At 33.0% G+C, this 22,949-nt stretch overlaps 3 protein-coding genes across 4 annotated transcripts; all 3 read right to left on the bottom strand.

The window, feature by feature from the left end:
* Positions 1-375: 375 nt before the first annotated feature.
* On the bottom strand, positions 376-6,833 carry LOC112052481 (arf-GAP domain and FG repeat-containing protein 1). Its single transcript, XM_024091580.2, has 6 exons — positions 6,595-6,833; positions 6,007-6,522; positions 5,331-5,470; positions 4,900-4,965; positions 4,531-4,661; positions 376-2,868 (listed from the first exon to the last, which is right to left on the bottom strand). Exons 1-6 carry the CDS (start codon positions 6,762-6,764, stop codon positions 2,821-2,823), a joined length of 1,071 nt encoding a protein of 356 aa, XP_023947348.1. The 5' UTR covers positions 6,765-6,833; the 3' UTR covers positions 376-2,820.
* A 269-nt stretch (positions 6,834-7,102) lies between these two features.
* Positions 7,103-10,866, bottom strand: LOC112052482 (asparagine synthetase domain-containing protein CG17486). 2 transcript variants are annotated; one of them, XM_024091581.2, is made up of 8 exons: positions 10,599-10,866; positions 10,038-10,283; positions 9,767-9,938; positions 9,255-9,466; positions 8,216-8,622; positions 7,966-8,140; positions 7,437-7,678; positions 7,103-7,352 (listed from the first exon to the last, which is right to left on the bottom strand). In XM_024091581.2, the coding sequence occupies exons 1-8, from the start codon at positions 10,647-10,649 to the stop codon at positions 7,175-7,177; spliced, it is 1,683 nt and encodes a 560-aa protein (XP_023947349.2). In that variant the 5' UTR covers positions 10,650-10,866; the 3' UTR covers positions 7,103-7,174. The 2 variants fall into 2 exon arrangements, with proteins under 2 accessions (XP_023947349.2, XP_052745911.1); XM_052889951.1 differs by having other exon boundaries at positions 10,721-10,858.
* A 1,652-nt stretch (positions 10,867-12,518) lies between these two features.
* LOC112052477 (regulator of nonsense transcripts 2) lies at positions 12,519-22,437 on the bottom strand. Its single transcript, XM_052889938.1, has 10 exons — positions 21,539-22,437; positions 19,952-20,164; positions 18,784-19,035; positions 17,907-18,049; positions 16,794-17,088; positions 16,507-16,722; positions 14,632-15,678; positions 13,972-14,121; positions 13,326-13,471; positions 12,519-12,790 (listed from the first exon to the last, which is right to left on the bottom strand). The coding sequence occupies exons 1-10, from the start codon at positions 22,241-22,243 to the stop codon at positions 12,616-12,618; spliced, it is 3,342 nt and encodes a 1,113-aa protein (XP_052745898.1). The 5' UTR covers positions 22,244-22,437; the 3' UTR covers positions 12,519-12,615.
* Positions 22,438-22,949: the final 512 nt, after the last annotated feature.

The raw sequence follows: 22,949 nt of genomic DNA, 5'->3' as shown, positions 1-22,949 counted from the left end.
GTGCTTGTGAACGCAAAAAAATATGTAGTTGCTTGCTTACAAGTTCCACAATCACACTTCACACTAATATTATAAAGGCGAAAGTTTGTGTGTGCGTGTGTTTGTTTCTCTGCGCTATGGCTACTGAAGCTATAAGGCTGGAATTTCGAATGGAAATGGATTTTACTCCGGATTAACACATAGACCACTTTTCATCCCGGAAGAACCCATGGTTCCCGCGGGATTTGTGAAAAACTGAATTCCACGTGGACGAAGTCACGGGCGTGCGCTAGTATAATATATGTTACTATTGTCAAATAACCAAATCTTTACCAGAATCTCTGAAGTATCAGGCAATTATCATGTTTGGGATAAAAAGGAAATGAAAAATATATGTAAATAAAAAAATATTAGATTTAATTCTTACATCTTTATACAAATTAACAGATCTCAGTGCTCAAAAAGTAAAATTAATTAATAATAATTAGATTAGATTTAAATAAATAGTCAAAGTGCATTGATTTAAAAGTAAAAAGTTGTTCAGTTAATATGCGTGAAGATATTAAAGGCATGGGCATATATGCAATATGGCATCGCTATCCACACAATACCATATTGAGTCAAATCATCCCGTTGGATAACTTGGCCTATTGCATATTTAACCATTGCTTAAAACTACGAGTAAAATCACAGATAAAGCACGAAATTTGAGAGCTTGATTTAGAGTTACTAAAGAAACCAATTTCACATTGAATTATCATACAACAATAATTACTGAACCTTAGTAACAATTTGACTCAAAGGAATAAAATGGAAATATCAAAATGTCAATTATAAAACAATTCAAAACGTAAACAAATAAATGTAATAAAGTGTGTAAATAATACTTAGCCTCTCCTATTCTTCTGATAATAGGTACTTAATAACATAGGTACATAATAGATCGAGAGACTTGATGGCCAAACCGTCCTGATTTATCTACAACCCATGCTCCTACTACTATAGCTAACATTGAACCTACTAAGTAGGCAACATTAAAAATTAAAGATAGTAATTGTCAAAAGTCCTGACCCTCTTATCCATCCAAGTGTCATTTTTATATTTACTGGGCATCATATGAGAAATCATGGCCCCTGTCGCCAACCTGTGACGTGAAGGGTAGCAGCGATAGTGATTGTACCATTATTTTGTTGTAAAGGAAACACATCGAGCAGGTCCCAGTACTTGTGACATTGGCAGCAGGCATTAAGGATCCCTTTAGAATGCATAAACACTCAACTACCCTGTCCAACATATCTATACCGGGACTAAACAATTTATGATAATAACAACACAAAACAGAACAGAATAACTAACGCGACTGGCAGCGTGACGATGTTCACGCTGCCTAACAAACAACGGAGCTCAAGTCATCAAATACTCTCTTATTTATTGATAGCTCTTGCAATGTATGAACTTGTAACACAGCTTTCTGGCAACCCTTCTTAAAACACTTATAAAAATCACATTTTAAAGGGTTGCTATAAAATTAAGTGACAGGCGATTTTGGACAATATTTTCCATAATATACCTCATAGTAAGTAAAAAAAAATATCTTTTATACTTGAACTATTTGGTCTGGACCTTTGAAAACTGCCAACTCCCAAAGCCACCACAGTCCAAATACCATAATTTCCTAGTTGATGTAAGAGTTGCTTTAGGACAAGTTCTGGCCATCAGGCTATTAGTTCATAACAATACTATGAACTTGATTGTCTTTCGTGCTTGACTAATGTCATGATTAGAAAATACTTTGTACCCTTAACTTACTGACGCAAATGACTCTGGTATTTCATTGGAATACAATAACAATTCTTGATAGCGAACTTTAACAGAAAATACCAAACCATCACCAATATCATCATAATTTGAATGGATAATATCATAAAATTGTTATTAAATTCTGTTGCAATCTCAGATTACGTATTCAGGATGAACAATGACATTAAAGCAGGCTACTCACTAAATAACTCCTCTTTAGAATAATTTAAGGCCACCAATTACATTTTCATGCAAAAAAAAAATTACCACAAAATATTGTCATGTAAATTTCAAAATAAATGTTTAAATTCAATTTTATACAATACATTTAATAATAATAATTCATAAAGCTAGGACCAGAATATAATTTAATATTTTATAATTTCACAATTAATTCTCTTATATCAATCACTGAATTAACATTCTTTCAACTACAGTTGTGTAAATATAACAACAGCATGTATTACAAGAATATATTATTATTTCATCAAACATTAAGGCAGATTGAGGCACTTAAGTTAACAACCGTAATAAGCACAATAGACTAAACACTATGGCAAATGTGTAAATACTTAGTTGAGTTATTCTGTTACATTATAATTAAAACAATATAATATTTGTAGCATTGTTTGTGCTTTTTGGGTTCCGTAGTCTAACAATTACAGTCACTAAATAATCATGTTTGTCTGTATATTAAAAAAAAGATATTAAAAAAAAATCTGTAATAATGCATTAAAATCTGCATTATTTATATTGAATTAATTAATTTTAATCTAGTAGTTTAAAAATGTAGGAAACTTTTTAATCCAGTTTAGAATTAGTTTGAAGTTTTTTTTATACCATCATGAAAAAGATGAAAACAGAAAAAAATATATAATTCTCGTTTGTATAATTCTCATTTGTTCCAATAGTAAAAATGTTACTTACTCGTATTTGTTAGAATACAGACCCTTCCATGTGTCCTACCTAACACAATTGACTTAAGTTATTTGCATTAGTTTCTCTTTGTTCGTAGCTTGTTCCGATGGTTGACGCTGACTATCAGAGGAAAGGATTTTTTGAATTCACAAATGCTCCATTGTTTGTAGGCTGAAAAACAATTATTTTATGAAACACAGTGAGTAGGGCCCAAGATCCACGATGTCGTATCTCAAGACGAGAAACAGACAAATGTGGACCAATAGCGACACAATAGAAAATATCGCTTTTCTCTCCTTGTGATGGGCCAACATTTGTCTTTGTCTCCTTGAAGATATGTCGACCAATACTATAGACCCGTTACGTCCCTACAAAATCACCGCAAAACGTGATCCGAATAATAGGCTACAAAACTGAGCTATCCTGTCTTTAATTCCATTATTTATGTATAATGTATATATAGTTTTTACACTTCCTAAACACACAACTCGACATTGTAGATGATAATTGGGTATTATTTGTTTAAATAACTTTTGTTGCTGACCACAAATAACATTGAGATATGAAAATTTCCTCATTTGAGCGCCTCATTTTTCATGAACTAGTAACACATCTAACAGTATTTAACATTGTTGATGTCGACCAATAGCGGCGCAATCGAAATTAAAGCTCTCTCTCTTTTATAGTAGTGGGATAAAAAAGAGGACAAAACGTTCCAATCTGCCGCTATTGGTTGACGCCGACTTCTGTTCTGACTGTGTTGTTGACACGTGCCAAGGCCTACAGATGTAGATATAGTTACGCAATTAGGCATATCACATTTTAATAATGACTCACCAGCTTCCAATAAATATAAAGTGTTTTGTAAACTGACTGATAAGGAATACTATTAGGAAAACAAATTCGCAATATCTTGTTGCCCCTACAGTTTCCTGTTACTTATCAAAGTGACACACTAATGAAATATAAATTTACCACAACTAGTAAGTTTAATTTTAAATGTCACAAATACAAGTTCTATTAAAGGAATATACCTATTACAATTTACATAGAATGGGTTATGTAATATTAAGTATAATAATTATTAATTAGCAATGATGATCTTTATCTATACTAATATTATAAATTTATAAATGTGAAAGTAAGTCTGTCTGTCTGTCTGTTACCTTTTCACGGCTAAACAGCTGAACCAATCAAGATGAATTTTGGTATGATGGTAAATGAGAACTTGGAGCAAAACATTTGACCCTAAAATAAAAATAGAAGGGGGTGAAATAGGGTTTCAAAGTTTGTATGGAAAGCCCTTCATTTTTAGAGTTACAGTTTTAAAAATTAGTTCATAAATCATAAAAAAATATGAAATATAATGCTATTCACGTTAACCCCTAAAGTGGTGAAGTAGAGGTTAAAAGTTTAAATTTATTTCCTCGTGGACAAAGTCGCGGGCATCAGCTAGTGAATATATACACAAATTATTTATTAGTATATTAATTTCAGAACAGTGATAGCCCAGGAGGATATGACCTCATTCACATGAGAATATGTGAACCATAAAAAGCCTTTGTTTGTGTCAGACTCTATCTCTGTCCCAAATTTCCCCCAGAAATATTGGAGGAGTTAAAAATTGTGTCCAACCTATAGTAGGTATATTATCATAATAAATTTTGACAAATGTTTGTTAGTAATAACCACCTAACAACCCAAAAGACAAAAAAATACTGGCATAAAAAACTCTTTACAAAAAAAAATATGAAATAAATAATATTAAAATTAGAGAAGGTACAATAAATATGAAATGTTTTATGAGGATATTAAATCATAACAATTTCTTACCATAAAAGGGTTGACAGGCATGGCTGATGCTGCTGCATTCCAACCTCCATTGAAGAATGGGTTTTTATTGGCAAATATATCACTGGCTGCAGAACTTTGAAATGGATTTCTATTCATGTTGTTACTTTCATCTGAAAATAATTAAATCTTAAAATTATCTATCTAAAGCCTCAGCAGTAACGTCTTTTCTGTTATTATTACACAATCTCTTTGGAACATGATTGTCTCTAGATAAAACCTAATCTAAAAAATGCAAGCCTCATTTATTTGTGTACTAAAGAGGTTATATGATATTACACCCTTGGGGTCAAAGACACAATACAAAGTTTACCTGTTCTAAGTAGATAAAAAATAATTACATAAACATACCCATATTCTGCATATTTTGCTGTCTTAAAGCCATATCCAAATCTGCTAAAGCAGCATAGCGATCATCTGAAAGAAAAGAGAAAATAATTTTATTGAACTTGTACATACTAATACTGTAGTTTCAAATTGCTAAACTAATTTTGATAAAATATAATATAATAGAGCTTGGAAACAAAAATTCTAGTACTTTCAATTGTAAAACAAATTCTGCACATGTTACAAATTAGTGCACAGCCTAAATTTATCAGTTAAACATAAAACAATATATTTTAAGGATTAAGAAAATCCACGAAACAGATTACTTAAAGAAAAAAATATATTTTGCATCAAAAAATGCATTAGAATTGATAAATTGAATTTTGAAACTATTATTACTAAGTTTTTTTTAATGTAACTACTGAAGATATAGGATTAGTAGTCAAAATTCTTACTTGATGAAGATTGAGATGAAGTGAATGCATTGAAAACAGGAGTGTTGTTTAAAGATTGTTGTGTTGTTATATTGTTGTTCATACTGTTGTTGTACTGTGCACTGTTGTAAATGTTTGCAGTAGAGAAATCAACAGGAAAACTGTAAGAAAACATGACATCAATTTACACAAATCATCAATAAAAACTGTATGGAAATGTGACATCAATTTACACAAATCATCAATGAAAATTGTAAGTTTACTGAACCATTTATGCTATGACAGGAAATGTAAACCTGCCTAGTACAAGAGGTAGGATTACAAATGAAATAGAGACAAGGTAAAAGTTTCGACAAATGAATAACTCAATCCCCTTGTATACAGTTGTGTGCACTTTATACATGCAAAAATGCACTGAGCCCAAATTATGTGTAACAAGCCCATATACAAGATTAAATTTTTCGATTTCCAGTATATGTCTAGTGCCTACCCTATTTAAAAAACCTACTGCACACCACTGCTTGTATGCTAGAAGTTCACTAAATATACATATAAAATCTACATTAAATTTACTATTGCAAGTTAAGCTAAACATGGAAAGAGTTTTCCATTTCATAGTGGAAATGTGTTTCCTATAGATGCCCCTATAGCACTGTACAGCAGATGAAACTTTAATAACAAACTTTTTTTAACTTACTCAGGTACAGGGACTGGGTTCTGGACTGCAGCTGGAGCCGCTGGCATCTTGTTTACCAATGGCTGCGAATAATTATTGACTGGCCTGGGCAATTTGTGCATTGGTTCACTGGCAGGTGTACTGTTCACTATTTTAGCAACATTTACCACATTATTGTTATTATTGGACATCTTTGTAGTCTGAGGTGCAATGGATATTAAAGGAGTGGCTGCTCCAGCATTGCTAGACAACTTGCCTTTATTAGTTTTATTTTTTATAGACGAATTTCCGTTTCCATTTGCGACAGGTACACTATTGAGCGGTGAGTCCAAGTAATACCTCTTCTTTTCATACTTATCTGACATAAAGTCTTTTACGCTTTGCTCGTCGGTGAAGTTTACACTTTCACCCTCGTAAAGGCCTAACCACACGCGGCGGCAATAATCATTTCCTCTTACTTTAATGAATTCTATCTCTTCCGGTGTAAAAGTAGCCATTGAGATAGATTTTACACGATGAGGAGGTGTGAGTCCGCGCCTGAAACGTTAGTCATCGTAGCATTGTTTGTTGATATCATTAGCTAATAAATAACGCAGAAATAATACTTACAGCATTCCCGAACATTTTGAGCACACAAAGGAACCAATTGTAGTATTGACGTATGTAGGCCCTCTCTGATTACAGTCCAAACAATATTTATTGCCGTTTAAGGATATAAGTTCTCGTAAGATTTCTAAATTTTTATCATCTTGTTTGCGACGGCTCGCAGTCGCAGCCATTTTCGTTTTGTAAAATTAACTTTTTCTCTGGTTTTCCTTTCCTTGAAATCTATAGTATAGAACAAGATGACAAGTAACTGACATTAACGTCACTGTCAATGGTCTGTGACTGTCAACTGACAGGATACGTCAATCTCTTAGTTACACAGACAGAGAATACCATTAGAAATTAGGGATGTAACGTCCTTCGGTCCTTAACTATAATCTATGGTTTGTTATGTGTTATTACACACACACGGTGATTGTATCCTCCATGATACTATTTCATTAATCTGTGGTATCCTCTGGACGTTGTTTAAAATCCAAACGGGATTTAGGATTTTTAAGGTAAAAATTGGTTTAGTTACTAATTTATTAATGAAATAATTTATAAATTTATTTACAATCTTTAAATACAATAATAACACTGCTCATATAAAAGTTGAAGACACGTCACTGCCTTTTTGCTTATTATTGGCAATTCTTGATCCAAATTGTAAAGCCCTCTTCGGTAGAAATACAACCTGATTCAATCCATTATAAAGAGCCACAAGTCTTAATATCAGTTTGTCACCAATTCCATTTTCTAAATGAGTGCTTGGAAAGCATCTGAAAAGATTAACAATTCATCTCAATTAAATTGTTGCTTTTTAAACATTGCAAAAGTAAAAAGAAAAGCTCGGTATATCTTACTTTAACCAGGGTTTAAGTTTTATAACATAATTAACAAGGTCCTCATCTAAATATGGCATTCTTGGTTGTCTGCTATGATCACAAATAACTCTATTATCTCTGGCAAGATTTCTAAATGATATTCGCTTCCAGTCCAACATCAGTTCTTTTGATAAGCCTATCCAGCTGTTACGCTTAAAAGCATTTCTATGTCTCGTGTAACCACCAAATAGTTCATCTGCCCCTGAACCAAGGAGTAAAATCTAAAAACATATTATTTTTTATTTCTTACTTCTATTATTTTAAAATAAGATCACATAAATATGAAAATATATAAACTCTCTAAAATTTAAAAGAAAAGTTCATTGAAAAAAAAAACGAGTGTAAAATGAAGTAAAACTTCTTTAGCTCTCCTTTTTAACGTCTGTTCGCCTCGCCCAATTATACTTTTTGTAACGTATTCACCAGCTTACTCCCCAAGTGAAGCGTGCGTAAAGAAGTTTTGCTTCAAAAATAACTACATAATTATAAAGGTATTTATAAAAATTACCCTACACGGCGACACATCTGAGTCCACAAATCCTCCACCAGCTGCAAACCATAAAGCTGAGCCAAGACTTTCATCCAATATTGTATGTCTAGGATAAACCAAATCTCCAATGACCAATGACTGGTAATGCTCTAATTTGTCTCTGGGTATATTGACTTCACGGAAAACCCACTGCCTTAAATAAATTAAATAACATTGAAGTAAGGTCATAAGCTTACTTTGATTTGCTGTAAATTACAGTTAACATTACCTAGATTTACATAAAAGTTTGAGCTCTTCAAATGATTGTCTTCCTGTAATTCTATCTGGGACATCATAAGAGGAGTTATCTTTGATTTTAAATGCAACATTAATAAGATCTATAGGCTGGTTTTTAGGCACATATTTATCTGCTAGAATTGCAAGAATTGTGCAATCTAATCCACCAGAAAATAATATTCCTGTAGTACAATGACAGCATATTATGTTTTCTTTTTTAATACAATTTTTACATTTGTTTGGTTGTGTCTCCAGTCTAACTCTTACACTTTTTTCTAATAACTCTGTTATTTTTGCCACTGTGTTTAGTATGACAGTATTTGCTAAGAGATTTTTCATAATTAAAAGTTTGTTATTGCTGTTCTTAGAAATATTTTCTATTTCTTCAATAAGGTTTTCCTGTAAAGTAAAAGAATAAAATATTTATTTTATTTATGACATGCTTAGATTACTTAAAGTACATGAATGAGAGTTTTTCTTTGGTAATTTTCTAAAAATGTGTATTTTACTAGATAGATAAATTTATCGCCCTACTAAATAATAACAATTCTTGGAGCCTTTTCAAAGTTCAATTTTATTTACAAGAATTGCTTGTTTAAAGATAGTAGATACTAGTGGATGCCAGCATGAAATGCAGTTTTTGACGTATCCCGCGAAAACCATTGATTTTTCCGAAATAAAAAGTAGCTTATTGTTCCTCAATAACTTCTGTCTCTACTAACAGTGAAGTCCTGTTTAAATTGGTTCTGCTATTCCAAAGATTAGCACGGAAAGACAGACAATTATAGTAAAAAACTGTTTATGTACACACAAGAGAAAACAAAGTAATTTTGAAAACACAGACACTTAAATTTAATTTTTATATTACATATGTTCCATGTTTATTTCTTTTTTAATTTCTTTTTGTTACCTAGTTCTAATATAGAGTAGCTTAAATTATGAGATAAATTATTAAATACATAAGCTACAACTGTAATTCATAAACATGTCATTAATTTAATTATGAAAAAGTAATCAATTTTATCCTTTACCTCATCATTTAGATCTAGTGTATCAAATTTTATAACAAATTCATTGTCGGGTAAGTTTTGCTGGTCTTGAACATTTTGCAACCAATCTTCCACAGAATATGTATTGTAAATTTCTGTACTGTTGTCCCAAGGATATAAATTGATTTTGTTTGCAATGATGTTGAGACTGTAAATACATGTAGCTGGCACTTCAATGCAAGGATATTTTCTGCCTGCAAAAGTTATTGACATTATCCCTTTAACATAAAATATTTTCATAAAATTGGTGATGCATATATAGTGGTGATGAATAAGGTTTATCTAGATACCATATCAAGATAATACCGGAATTTGTAATACCATGTTGAATCATGTCATAAATCAAAAATGTGGATACTACAAACTCTCTTTCCGAGTAGCACTATACCATTACTATAGCACACTGCATCATCACTAAAGGCAAAAATTGTGGAACACATAAATATTATTGCAGAGTATAAAAAAGCCAATAAATTTTACAAATAAATTCTTACCTAAAACATTACTTATAACAAAAGAACTGCCAGAATTATGAAAAAGTAAGGAGTTTCTTCCAATTCTGTCCCTTGAGAAAATCAAGTGATGTGAAGCTTTATCATAGTAAACTATACTAAATGGACCCTTTAACTTCTTTATTTCTGATACTATTTGTTCTGTTGATTTACTCTGTAATAATAAGAAATGTATAAGTACACATTTTTTCTTATGTAAATTAGCAGTGATCTATTAAAATTAGAAAGTCTTGAGATAAATTTAAAAACATACATTACTAAGTTTTTCCATTATAAATTCTGTATCACTCAAGTTGCTACTCCAAGTTCTGTCAAACATGTCACCATTGTACAGCATAGTCCCTCGCTCATTATCTACAGGTTGTGGAGTAGGTTTAAGACCCTGCATCCATAAGACAGAACCACAGAAATAAATACTTGTTGCTTCATCTATTAAAAGTTGGGTTTCATTAAAACAATCAGGCCCTCTATTTTTTATTCGTTGCAAAATCTGTTCATCCTGAAAATAAAGAATTTTTTATTTTTATTTGAAATCTAAAAATACTCAAGATAACACAACATCCAGCTGAAAATAATAAATTTAACAAGCTTTATAAAAGGATTTCTAGAAGTTTTAACATTCAGCATCTATAGGATCATTAATTTGTGGGGCAATTTTTCATGATAGTCTATATTAAAAGTTAAAGGTTTTTTACAGCTAAGTGCTAGTTATATACTGAATATAATCCAGTTCCACAAAACGTTTTTCATTTGGTTATTTAATCCAACTCAAAATACCAAATCAACCCAATTTAAATTAAAAACCTTTACTAACCTTTATTATTGTATGACTGGAATGTCGAATCTCACAAAGAATACCACACATGATGCTTACCTATTACAATTTCATAATAAAATAGTATAATAATTATTTGAAATTATCAAAAAGTACTTAACCTAAAAATTTTGTTAGTAGAAACTTTGCCAAATATGTATGAAAACCTAAAAATATCCCTGAATTATTCTAATTGTCGTTGTTCTCTATAACTGCCCAATACATATTATTAATGTAAAAAATATACCATTGAATTAAATATTAATTTATTGTCGGATATTGACAATTTGACGATTCTACAAGACTATGTAGAATCGTCACTTTGTTTGTGTGTGTGATCCAAAGACGACAAATGAAGCTACGGATTCTACCAGTATACAGTGCACAGATCATAGATGATACATTATATATTGAGATAGATACGCAACTCTCATTTCGGTTAAGAAAAGTTATGTACCTTGATCACTAGATGGCGCATTCTAATTAGATTTATTGGCTACCCATAGATGGCGTTCTCTCTACGAGTACAATCTATATTTTAGTTGTATGACTATTGCTGTTTGTTTTCCTTAATTCTTATATAAGAATTATTAATGAAAAAAATTTAACATAAACATAATATTTACAAAATCACCTATTTCACTATATAATACTAATGTATCCAAATATTTAAAATAGCCAAATTTTATAAATATATAGAAGTAAGGAAAACAAATTGCAATAATCCTTTAAATATTCAAGGATTTTTAATCAAAGAAAGAAAAGAAGATTCTTATTATTCAACGATTTATTTTTTCTTTTGTGATTATGAAAATATCTTAATGCACTTCAGCAGCCTGATAACATTAGTGCACCAACTATGAATATTGACGTTTATGATTATAAATAACCACTGATCACCTTTAAGAATTCGTAAAATTGCTGGCGACATTTTCGCCACGCCGTTTCGCGACACACCGGGCCGCCTTCTGAGCATAATTCCGATGGTGGTCGAGCATGTTCCATGGTTAATTATTCACTATGCACACCAAATCCACAAGTAATACCCATTATAAACACTTATTTGTACCGATTACATCTTATTTTAATATTTTTCGTTCATCACTGTCACCATGTTTTAAATTAAACTCTGATCCCGATTGTGTGCTGACTTTTTATTGACATAACATAAACATCACTATAGTAACAACAGAAAAAATTCAAAGACAGCTAAACTGTCATATTTTAAAACTCAAATAATGTGCTTCATGCGTGCCATCTATATTGTGCCTGAGAAAACTTCGCTTAAGTTTTTGTACCGTGTGCGCTGGAAGACAGCACTTCATACAAAATATTTTACGTATGCGAACTGTGCGGAAGTTTCACCCCCATGGCACAGATCACTATGATACAGTGTATGCTACCAACTCTTCATTTGACCAAAGAGTATATAATCACTACATTTGACGTTGATAAGTTGATTTGATGTCTATGATATCGGTCCATTCATTCATATTCATAAAAAGGCAAGTCAGTTTTGAGCATTGAGCACATATGTATTCGTTGGTAACTAAGGCCTAGACCATAGAGTAGAATGTATATTGGCCTAGAAGCTCGTCCCTTTCAAAAAAAGACTTTTTTGTAGGGGTGCAAAACAGGTCCATAGTCAAAGGTCGAAGGGTTGTTTACATCATAGATTTATAACTACATGGTACTTGTACCGTACTCTTAAATCTATTATACATTGCAATCTCTGAGATTGCTACCATATTGCTATGTTCCACTTGGGGTCAGCACTATCACTGACGTAATAGTGGCCTTTAGTTTAACATGATCACCCTAATCTGGCCAGATTTAGCTGCTAGGTCTGTCTAAGCTCATATACCCTCTCTTAAAAGCTTATATTTACAAATCCTTAAATAAAAATAAAATATCTAAAAACTCATTTTATATACAATTATATATATATTTTTCAACAGGCATGTTAACAAGCTTATATTAATCAAAGATATATTGATTATGAAAGTGTGCAATACATTTATTTAAATTTCTTCGGTCCAAATATGAGATCAGCATCAGGGGCTCCTTTAGGATGTTGATATTTTTGGCGAACGTGCTGACCTCTATTAGGGTTACCACTTCCTCCAGACCCTCCACCACTCTCTGCACTGTACTCTTCTTCTTCTTGTCTCTCAGATATGTTTAACGTTAAACTGGAAAAAATTGGTTGTTTGTAAAGTCAGTTTACAGATGATATTTTGTGATAACAAACGAACGAACAAAGAAAACATTGATGAAAAATACATACTTTTATGAATTCATTTATTATCATTGAATAATCATTATTTTGTATAATTCAAAGTTTGTTCGTTTCAAATTACATTTTTTTACGATACGTCACAAGCCGAACCTACCTAAGCCTCCGTGGCGCAGTGGTATGCGCGGTGGATTTACAAGACGGAGGTCCTGGGTTCAATCCCTAGCTAGGCCGATTGAGATTTTCTTAATTGGTCCAAGTCTGGCTGGTGGGAGGCTCCGGCCGTGGCTAGTTACGACCCTACCGACAAAGACGTACCGCCAAGCGATTTAGCGTTCCGATGCGATGTCGTGTAGAAAGCGATAGGGGTGTGGATTTTCATCCTACTCCTAACAAGTTAGCCCGCTTCAATCTTAGATTGCATTATCACTTACCATCAAGTGAGATTGTAGTCAAGGGCTAACTTGTAAAGAATAGAAAATATAACTAACCGTTTCACTCTCTCCATTTCTTGTTTATCTGCTAAAGCCTGTTGCTGTAGATTACTCGCAAGTTCTGGAGGTGCACTGAATGATTTGTATTGAGGTTTTGTTCCTTTTCTAACCATCAGGACAAACTCCACACCTGCTTCACCTTGCTGTAAAGTAGAAATCCTTTAAACATATATTTAAATTAGTATATGGCAAAAAAGAACAGCCCTTGGAATAATTACAAATACTTTATTACAAATAATAGCGGACGCCCGCGACTTCGTCCGCGTGGAATTTAGTTTTCCACAAATCCCTCGGGAACCATGGATTTTCCGGGATAAAAAGTAGTCTATGTGTTAATCCAGGCTATAATATATCTGAACTGAAGCAAATTTTAGCTAATTTGGTTCAGTAGTTGAGGCGTGAAAGAGTAACAAACATTCATATCATCAAAATCATCAGTTTTCGCAAATCTCGAGAATCATGGATTTTTTTGGGATAAAAAGAAGCCTATGTGTTAATCCAGAGTAAAATCTATTTCCATTCCCAATTTCAGCTAAATCGCTTCAGTAGTAGCGGCGTTATAGAGTAACAAACATTCAAACATTCATACAAACTTTCGCGTTTATAATATGAGTAGGATTTTATTAAAGTAGATGTCCAATACCAATAATTGCTCATAAGTCTTCTTGGTTGTCTGTCGACAAGTCATTGGCACCGCAATATCCCTTTGCTGAGGTCTGTTCTCACGTTGTCTGTCTGCAATATTTTCCATTACCATTTTTTCAAATGCTGATTCAAACTCAACATCTTCAACCTTGAACATAAGAAATTTTAAATGTGAGACTTTTTATGCAAATCGTTGTCTGAATATGTGAAACTATACAATAAAAAGACTTTAAAGGAGATGGTCCATTTCAGGTCCACTCTTATACCGAGTATCATTAAAATTTAAAAAATTCAAGGATATTATTAAAATCTAAATAAGTGAATTAAAATATAACTAAATAAAAAGAAATAAATAAAAATAAAAACCAAGTTTTTGAGATAAATCAAGATGGCGCCCCTAAAGTAACTATGACATGACATTTGACAGCAAACATCAAACCGACTACTGCGTTGAAAACGTCATAAATCCGCCATTAATGCCTATATTAGTGTTGCATTTTTTTGAGAGAATGAATATTATTCCGAAAGAAATTAAGATTTGTATAATCAAAAATAGTTAAAAAAATATTTTATTTTATTTCCGCCAGGGTACAATGACGATCCTGGACTCCATACAATTTTGGACCATCTCCTTTAAGTAAATAGTAATAAAATATACCGGCTTAGGAGTAGGCCGCCGTGGCTCAAGGGCCATTTCATCTCCTTGCACATCATTATCATCATTACCAGTGTTTTCTGTGATGGGGTCATCATCTGAACTTTCATCCAACATTGTCGGGTTATCTGTTTCATCATCTGTTTCTATAATAGTGTTCAGCCCATCAGCTGCACTATCTTCTCCTTGATCATCATTGTCATATTGTTCTTCCTCACCCATTTCCGGATATAATGTTAGTCTAATTTCTTCAATGGCATCCTTACATTCTTGCCAATTTGTGTACAAAACAATTTTTGGCCTCAAACTGGTCAAACACTCTTGATATATGTAATTAACATATATAGGAAATTTGTTTTCCTCGGTCCAAAATGGATCAGAATATTTGAACAAATAGTAATTTTGAAAAAATACAAGAAAATAGTCCAGCCTCTTTTTGCTTGATCCACTGTTGAAGTATGCTCCACATGTTTCAAGCAATGCACAAACTAATCTGATTCTGAACACATTGTCTGGTGGATCTAATGGAGATACGTTACTGTGATCATTTGTCACACCAAAGGTGATACGCGAATAAAGGACTGTAAAAACATCTTTGGAGTCTAAAAGTTTGTAATTATACAGCTCCCCGAGATATCTGACAGTCGCTATTCTTCTCTGATTGTATCTGGGGTGTGGATCTTCCATTGTTACTCTTATTTCTTCCAGTATAGCATCAACTACGGCTGGAGCAACAGATTCTTGCCAAGCGGCTAACTCAGCAGTTAGTCGTGCTAATGCACGTCTAGCACTGGCCCTTACTCGCCAGCCACCAGCTAAATGCTGTATTGCTACTGAACAAACTTCATTGTCATCCCAATTGAGTTTCCTCATTAACCTCAGGATTTTTTCCTCATTACTCTTTTGCAAGTCTTCGTGAAGTATTTTTCTTATGAACTGATGCATTGGCGGTTCCTCTTCCTTTGGTGTGGTTATCGTTTCAGGTGGACATACATAGTAAAATGCGTTTTCTATTTGTGTGACGTATCTGGAGTCGAGAGCTGAAACTGTCTTTTGAAAAATCAATTTGATTATTAGTTAGATTTTCAACTCTATGTTCTCATTTATCTCAATAGGGTAGTTGACTCATGTAATTTAAACGCATTATAAACAGTGTTAATTTCGTGTACCTAGTAATTTCGTTAAGGGTCCGAAATATATCGATCGATATCAACCCATATACGGCTCACTGCTGAGCTCGAGCAGTGTTAATTTCGTGTAGTAATTTCGTTAAGGGTCCGAAATATATCGATCTTTCAGAATGAGAGGGGTTAGGCCAATAGTCCACCACGCTGGCCCAATGCGCATTGGCAGACTTCACACACGCAGAGAATTAAGAAATTCTCTGGTGTACAGGTTTCCTAACGATGTTTTCCTTCACCGTTTGAGACACGTGATATTTAATTTCTTAAAATGCACACAACTGAAAAGTTGGAGGTGCATGCCCCGGACCGGATCCGAACCCACACCCTCCGGAATCGGAGGCAGAGGTCATATCCACTGGGCTATCACGGCCGAAATATATCAATATCAATTAATAAAAGTTAAGGATTACTTAAAAAACTTAATTTAAATATCACGTATTTTTTCAAATTTTCTAACTAATATTTTTTCAACCGCTCTGTTTGTAAGGGATTTATGGTAGTGACGTCATGAGCAGTTGAAATACAGACCCTTATGGCCGACAGGCGTTTTGGCTCATATTTTAAAAAACATATTTAAAAACTTAAATTTTCATGTAATCATGTCCGAAAAAAATATGAAAAAATAAATTTCAATCTAGTAGAACGATAGTGAACAACCATTTAAAAAAAATGTCAACTAGCCTATTCAAGCTACCTTTTTTCTCATCATTTGCTGCAAGTAAATCATTGTCCTCTGGTGTGTATCGGGATTGCAGTATAGAAATCTTCCACAAGTTTCTAACAGATTGCAAGCCATTTCAATGTGATGATGCTTAAAATCGTGCAGTAACACTTTTAAGCAATACAAAGCCTCCATTTTAGAGTATAGGCCAAATTTCACCAATTCGCCTATAAACCTTACTACTTTGATCTGCAATACAAAGCACAAGTTAGTTAAATAATAAGAAATTTGACAACAGAAATTATAGAAAATGTAAAAACCTTGGATTCAATGTTGATCTGATCTTTCTTCCTGACGTGATATTTAAAATCTTGTTTTAGCATTTGACAAAGATCTGCACAAACATCAGGTAAAACTGGATATAGTATAGCTGCGAATCTTGAATAGAATGGCAACAAATCAAGCCTTGTCCTGGCAACACTAAAGAGAACTCGTGTTAATTTTTTTCTATTATTTTTTGTATTGAGATTCAAAACGAAATCAACTGCGGCATTGTCTATTACTTCACGATTTATGCAGTTTGGCAATTCATTCAAAAATGCTTCAAGAGCATATCTGAAACAGTCAAACAAAACGTTTATACATACCTAAATTATTGAGAATTATGTCTTAAATATGGTTTTTTTTAAAAGCATATTTGCCATATTTTTTTATAATATGACCAATATTCCCATTCTCCTCCAACTAATTGGGAAAGACGTGGAGTGGGTATGAATTGTCGGGATGGAACCACCACTCCTCGGTGATGAGTTCTTGAAAATATGTTTTTTTTTTGTATTCTTTACAAGTTAGGCCTTTATTACAATCTCAACTGAAGGTAAGTGATGTTGCAATAAAATATGGAAGCGGGCAAACTTGTTACGAGGATGTAAATCCACATCCCTTTCGGTCTCTACACAACATTGTATCTGAACGCTAAATAGCGTGGCGGTACGCCTTTGCCGGTAGGGTGGCAATTAGCCAAGGCCGAAGCCTCCCACCAGCCAGAAATATTAGCTTTGTAGCTTGTAACATTGGAACTAAGTGATATTTATATAGATACTAGCGGACGTCCGCGACTTCGTCCGCGTGTAACTTGATGTAAACTTTCAACTACTTCTACCCTACCCCTACCATACCCCCACCCTATCCCTATACCATAAACCTACCCTACCACTACCCTACCCTACCCTACCCTTAGGGGTATAAAAAATTTCATCAAAATCGGTCAAGCCGTTTCAGAGGAGTATGGCAACGAAAACTGACACGGGAATTTTATATATTAATTTATAAAGATTATTTTATAAAGTAAAAAAATCTAGCATTGATTGTATAATTTTTTTTTGGGGTCAGCATAATATTGTATCGTAAAAATTAACTTTATGTGAACTGACTTATTGGAAACATTTGTATGATGAACCTCCTCTTGCTCAACATCAGGTACAACTAAAGGTTCTTCACTATCGCTAAGCTCATCTTCCTTTAAGTCTTCATCAAGCATTTCTTCAGTAACAGTTTCTGGTTTATTCTTGAGCGCCTGTAGAAAAACAATTATATTCACAGTAAATAACTAACTAGTCTGGGAATAAATATAATAGGGTTGTTGACTCATATCAAATTTAATATAAACAATATTAATTTCACATACGTACATGGCTAAAGTTAAGGCTTTAATAAAAAAAACTTAATTTTAAAATTATGTATTTTATTAATTTTTCCAAACGCCAAAAACGATGTCATCCATTTTGTGATGTCACAATATTACTTGATGAGGAATAAACATCAAACTATATAGTTAATATTTTAAGGTTTTGTGAAACAATAAAATATCATCATGGACAACAGCGTTTTGGCTGGTATTGTAAAAAAATAATAAAAAAATTAAATTTTTGTGTATTTTGTTTTTTTATTCTTTAAGTTAGCCCTTGACCACAATCTCACCTGATGGTAAGTAGTGATGTAATCTAAGATGGTAGCGGGCTAACTTGTTAGGAGTAGGAAGACAATCCACACCCCTTTCGGTTTCTACACGGCATCATACGGGAACGCTAAATCGCTTGACGGTACGTCATTGCCGGTAGGGTGGTAACTAGACACGGCCGATTCCACCCACCAGCCAGACTTAGAGAAAACCTTAATCGGTATTCAATTGATGTCAAAACATATGATAACTTTTTTCAATTTAGTAGAACAATATTGAATAATTTAAGACCATTTTAAAAAAAAGTGTCAACTAGCCTATTGAAAGAAATTAAATACATAGGAGCTTACCTCTTTTAACAGATAATTTGGCATGAAAACTTTAAGATCAGGTAAACTAGTATAGAAAGTTCTTGTGTCCTCATCTTGCCATGGATCAGTGCCAGCTTGCATGATGATCTCTTCATTGCCACCAATAGTCACTGTGCCTGGAGTCTCTATCACAGTGTATGATAATGTTGGAGGCTCACCAGCTTCTCCCAATTCTTCACCGAGTACCTCAGCAAAGTTTTGTGCTCCTGCTAATAGCTTGTCATAAGTTGCCTGTAAAATATGACATGTTTTTTATTTATTCAATGATAAGTTAGCCCATCTCACCTGATTTTAGGTGATGATGCAGTCTAAGATGGAAGTGGGTTTACTTATGAGAGGTACTATTCTACATACATACGGTACATTTTTGCTGGTATAGTAGTAAGTCCACCGTCAATGCCTTCCACCAGACCAGACGTGAGCCAATTTTATCATCATCAACATTATCAGACAATGGACGTTGGTCTCTTGTATAGACTTCCAAACACCAGTCTTGGGCTGCCAGTATCCAGCGGCCATCAATCAATCTAGTGGGGGGTTGACCAACAATGCACTTTCTGGTGCAGAATCACCATTCTAGCACCTTGGGACCCCAACATCCATCAGCTCTTGGAACTAAGTGCCCTACCTATTGCCACTTCAACTTTGTGACTTACTGAGCTATGTCTGTGACTTTAGTTATCCTGCATATATACTGTTTTAATTCTGCAAAGAAAGTCCACATATAGCTCTCTTCATCACCCCCTGAGTAACTCTGAGACTTCTTATGAGCCAATTTAGAAAATATAGAATCCTAAGCCGACCCAAGCTCTAGAACTGGAGCTCTCTGTTTGGATCCACAGCACTGCCAATTACACCAAAGAGGTCGTCAAATACTATAAAATAATGTTTAAAAAAGTTAATACTAAATTATTTTTTAACTAGCGAAGCCTTGCGTGGCATTCAGTTTTTCAGGAATCCCACAGGAACCATGGATTTTTCCGTGATGAAAAGTAGCCTTTGTGTTAATCCAAAGTAAAATCTATTTTCATTCCAAATTTCAGTCAAATCACTTCAGTAGCCGCAGTGCAAAGGAGGAACAAACATACACTAACTCAAACTTACGCCTTTGTAATATTAGTGTGATTGAAAAACAAATATTTCTAACCTGATGTTGTTCAAGTAGGTCTTTTCTTTCTTGTGACAGTTCACCTCTGGTGTGCAAAGTTCTTTGGTTGGCCACATGCAATGCTTGTAATTGAGTTCTTTCAGCCAACAAATGTTTGGTAAGAGAGAGAAAATAGTCCTTGAGTAGACTTCTAACAACAGTCTGTTTCTCTGCTGGTAAAAATGGGTTTCTAGGAATAGTAACATTAAGTTTCTGAAAGTAAGATAAAATAATTAAATTACTTTACTCGAGTCATACTCAAGGAGCACTGTTTACCAACAAACAAAATAAAAATGAGGGTATAAATCGCTAGTAATTTCACACCCAATATTAATTATAACTAACTTGTTTTAAATTAATGAAAATTAATTTTATTATTAAGTTTAAAACAATTTTATTTAATATGTTAAAATTAACATTTTATATGAAAACAATACACAATTTAAAATAAAAAAGTTATGGAATGACATGTATTTTCTACCTATTTCTAATTTGTTTGATGGTAACCAGTGCACCTAGAGTATGGCTTTAGTATAGAATAGGACAATATTATAATAGGTTTTTAGATCTTAATACACTATCTTAACTCATTTGCCTAGAGTAAGTCAAATTTTAACAAACATGTTTGTGTTGTTAATATTAAATATTGTGTGTATATTTGTTTTTAAAATTCTTAGTCAATTTCAGACACAGTTAAATAGGAAGTAGCTTAAGAAATTATTTGCTGCATAATAAGTACAGTTAAAAATTTATACAAAATATTTTAAGCATTAAAATATTTTTTACATATGTCAATAAGAAATACAGAGTAATTATCTCATCTTCATTCAGAGCATATACATATTATTTCTTATTTTTAATATTTATAAATACAATTAATTGTATTTTTTTAATTGTATTAAGGTGCTGATAGAAAAATACAAAAACATTTTAGCTCTTTCTAATTTACGTTCTGGCAAGCAGATTCCACACAAATCTGTTTGCCAATCGAGCGTTCACTAGACTTCTCAAGATGTTTGTAGCAATAATAGGGTCTATGCTTGGCTCTGCTTGTTGTTCAGTTTGACAAATATAAAAACTGCAAATCAAATCAAATCAAAAATCATTTATTTCAAGTAGGCTCAGTTTACAAGCACTTTTGACACGTCAGTGCCAAGGAAGGCAGGTTCTGCTGAGAATAAACCGGCAAGAAACTCAACAGTTGCTCTTTTTAAAAAATCATACAGTATTATAATTTACAATTGATGATAACATTACAATTTCTTATAGTTATACTTTTTGTGTGAAGGTAGAAGCTGATCCAATGGCCTCCAAGCGCTGGCAAGGAACTCATCAATGTTGTAGTAACCTAAGGAAATGTTTTTTAACACATTGCTTAAGGCTATGCATTGGCAGGTCCATCACAGCTGCTTTGCACCTTTAGGCTTTCAGTATTTATCATCATCAATGGTAACCACTGCAATAACAATGCATACTCAGCCATGCCAGTCACTAACTTGATTTTTGAGATTTTTTAGTTTTACATAACATAAAACTAAATAGTAATGAATTTATAGAATATACACTTAGTAGTAACATTGTACTTACCTCAGCGGTATCTTTAATTTTTTTTGGTACCAAACCAGCATAGTCTTCACCGCAATGTTTACAAAAAGTTAACAATATAGGGATATTATTGTGTTCCTCTTTATCCATGTTTATCAAAACTGTGAGCACATTTCCCAAGAGTGGTAAACCTGTTTTATTTGTGAAAATACCGACAGCAATCAGCTCTGCATAAAAACGTAGATCTACTCGCAATTTTGAAGAGTTAGTTATCTTATCTGTTGTTTTAAATGTTAAAATCTTTTGCCAGTTTTCGAAAAAAAACGTGGAAAATTCTGCATATGTCTGATGCAAGACTGAACAGAGGTTTATAGCGGCTGAAATGTCTGACATTTTAAGTTTTGCCTCTGCAATTGCAGCAGCCACTTCAGATATATATTTCGTAAGGTTAAGTGTGTTTAGATCTTTAGAAAGTGCGTCCAGTTGCGTGGCGCTGAACGATTTTAACTTCTTTACAAAAGTGGTGTTTTTCTTTAAGCCCGAATCTAGTTTTGAAAAGTGATTGTCTGGCGGGCGAACACAGGTAAGATTCTGATTTCGCAATTCAGATTTATACTTGATCCTGGCTTCCAGGTTTGATACGTATTCAGATAGAGCAAGTTTATCGTTTTCTTCGCTGTTCTCTGTAGGCAGGTTTTCGTCCGGAGTTTCTTCATTTTTATCCGGTTCTTTTTCATTTGATGTCATACTGGAATGTTTTTCACTTTCGTTCACTACTTTTTTATGTTAATTATATGAATTATATTGGTGTAATTAATTAAATAATTTAGAACAGATATTTGTTTTCTTCTATAAATCAAATCAATCAAGTAATCCAAAGAAAAAATTAAATGTAATTATTTCAATTTTCACCATTGACTGAGTGACAGTGAGTTTGACTTTGACTTGACATTTGACAGTTTGAGACGATTGACGATTGACATTGCATTGTCATTTTGTCTCATTGACACTAATTGATAAATAACAGACGGCAGATTAAAAAAAAGTACACTTTACAATCTCAGACACAAAGAACTTATAAGACATACACAGACTAAAACAAATCGTTTCTACTCGTTACACAGAATATTCAAAGTATCTAATCTGTGATTCGATTATAGTGCGACCCACGGTGCGACCTAGATATTAATAAAAATGGTACTAAAATATTCGTTGTGTGGCAACACCACATTTACTGTCATTATCAGAAAGATCTGTTAATATAGAGCAACCAATCATTATTGATAGTTTCATCAGATTATTTAAATCTTAATAGAAAAACGGATAATTACCAGACGAATTACAATAAATATAATATATTTAGATAAAATTAACTTGAATTTATTGAAATGTAACAAATGTAAACCATGAAAATCACCTTTAAATAGTACGTATTTTCTAAATATATTTATTA

Source organism: Bicyclus anynana, chromosome 3 (genome assembly GCF_947172395.1).
Source record: "Bicyclus anynana chromosome 3, ilBicAnyn1.1, whole genome shotgun sequence".
Classification (NCBI taxonomy): domain Eukaryota; kingdom Metazoa; phylum Arthropoda; class Insecta; order Lepidoptera; family Nymphalidae; genus Bicyclus; species Bicyclus anynana.
Note: the sequence above shows the minus strand (reverse complement) of the source record. Positions and strands in the feature narration are given on the sequence as shown.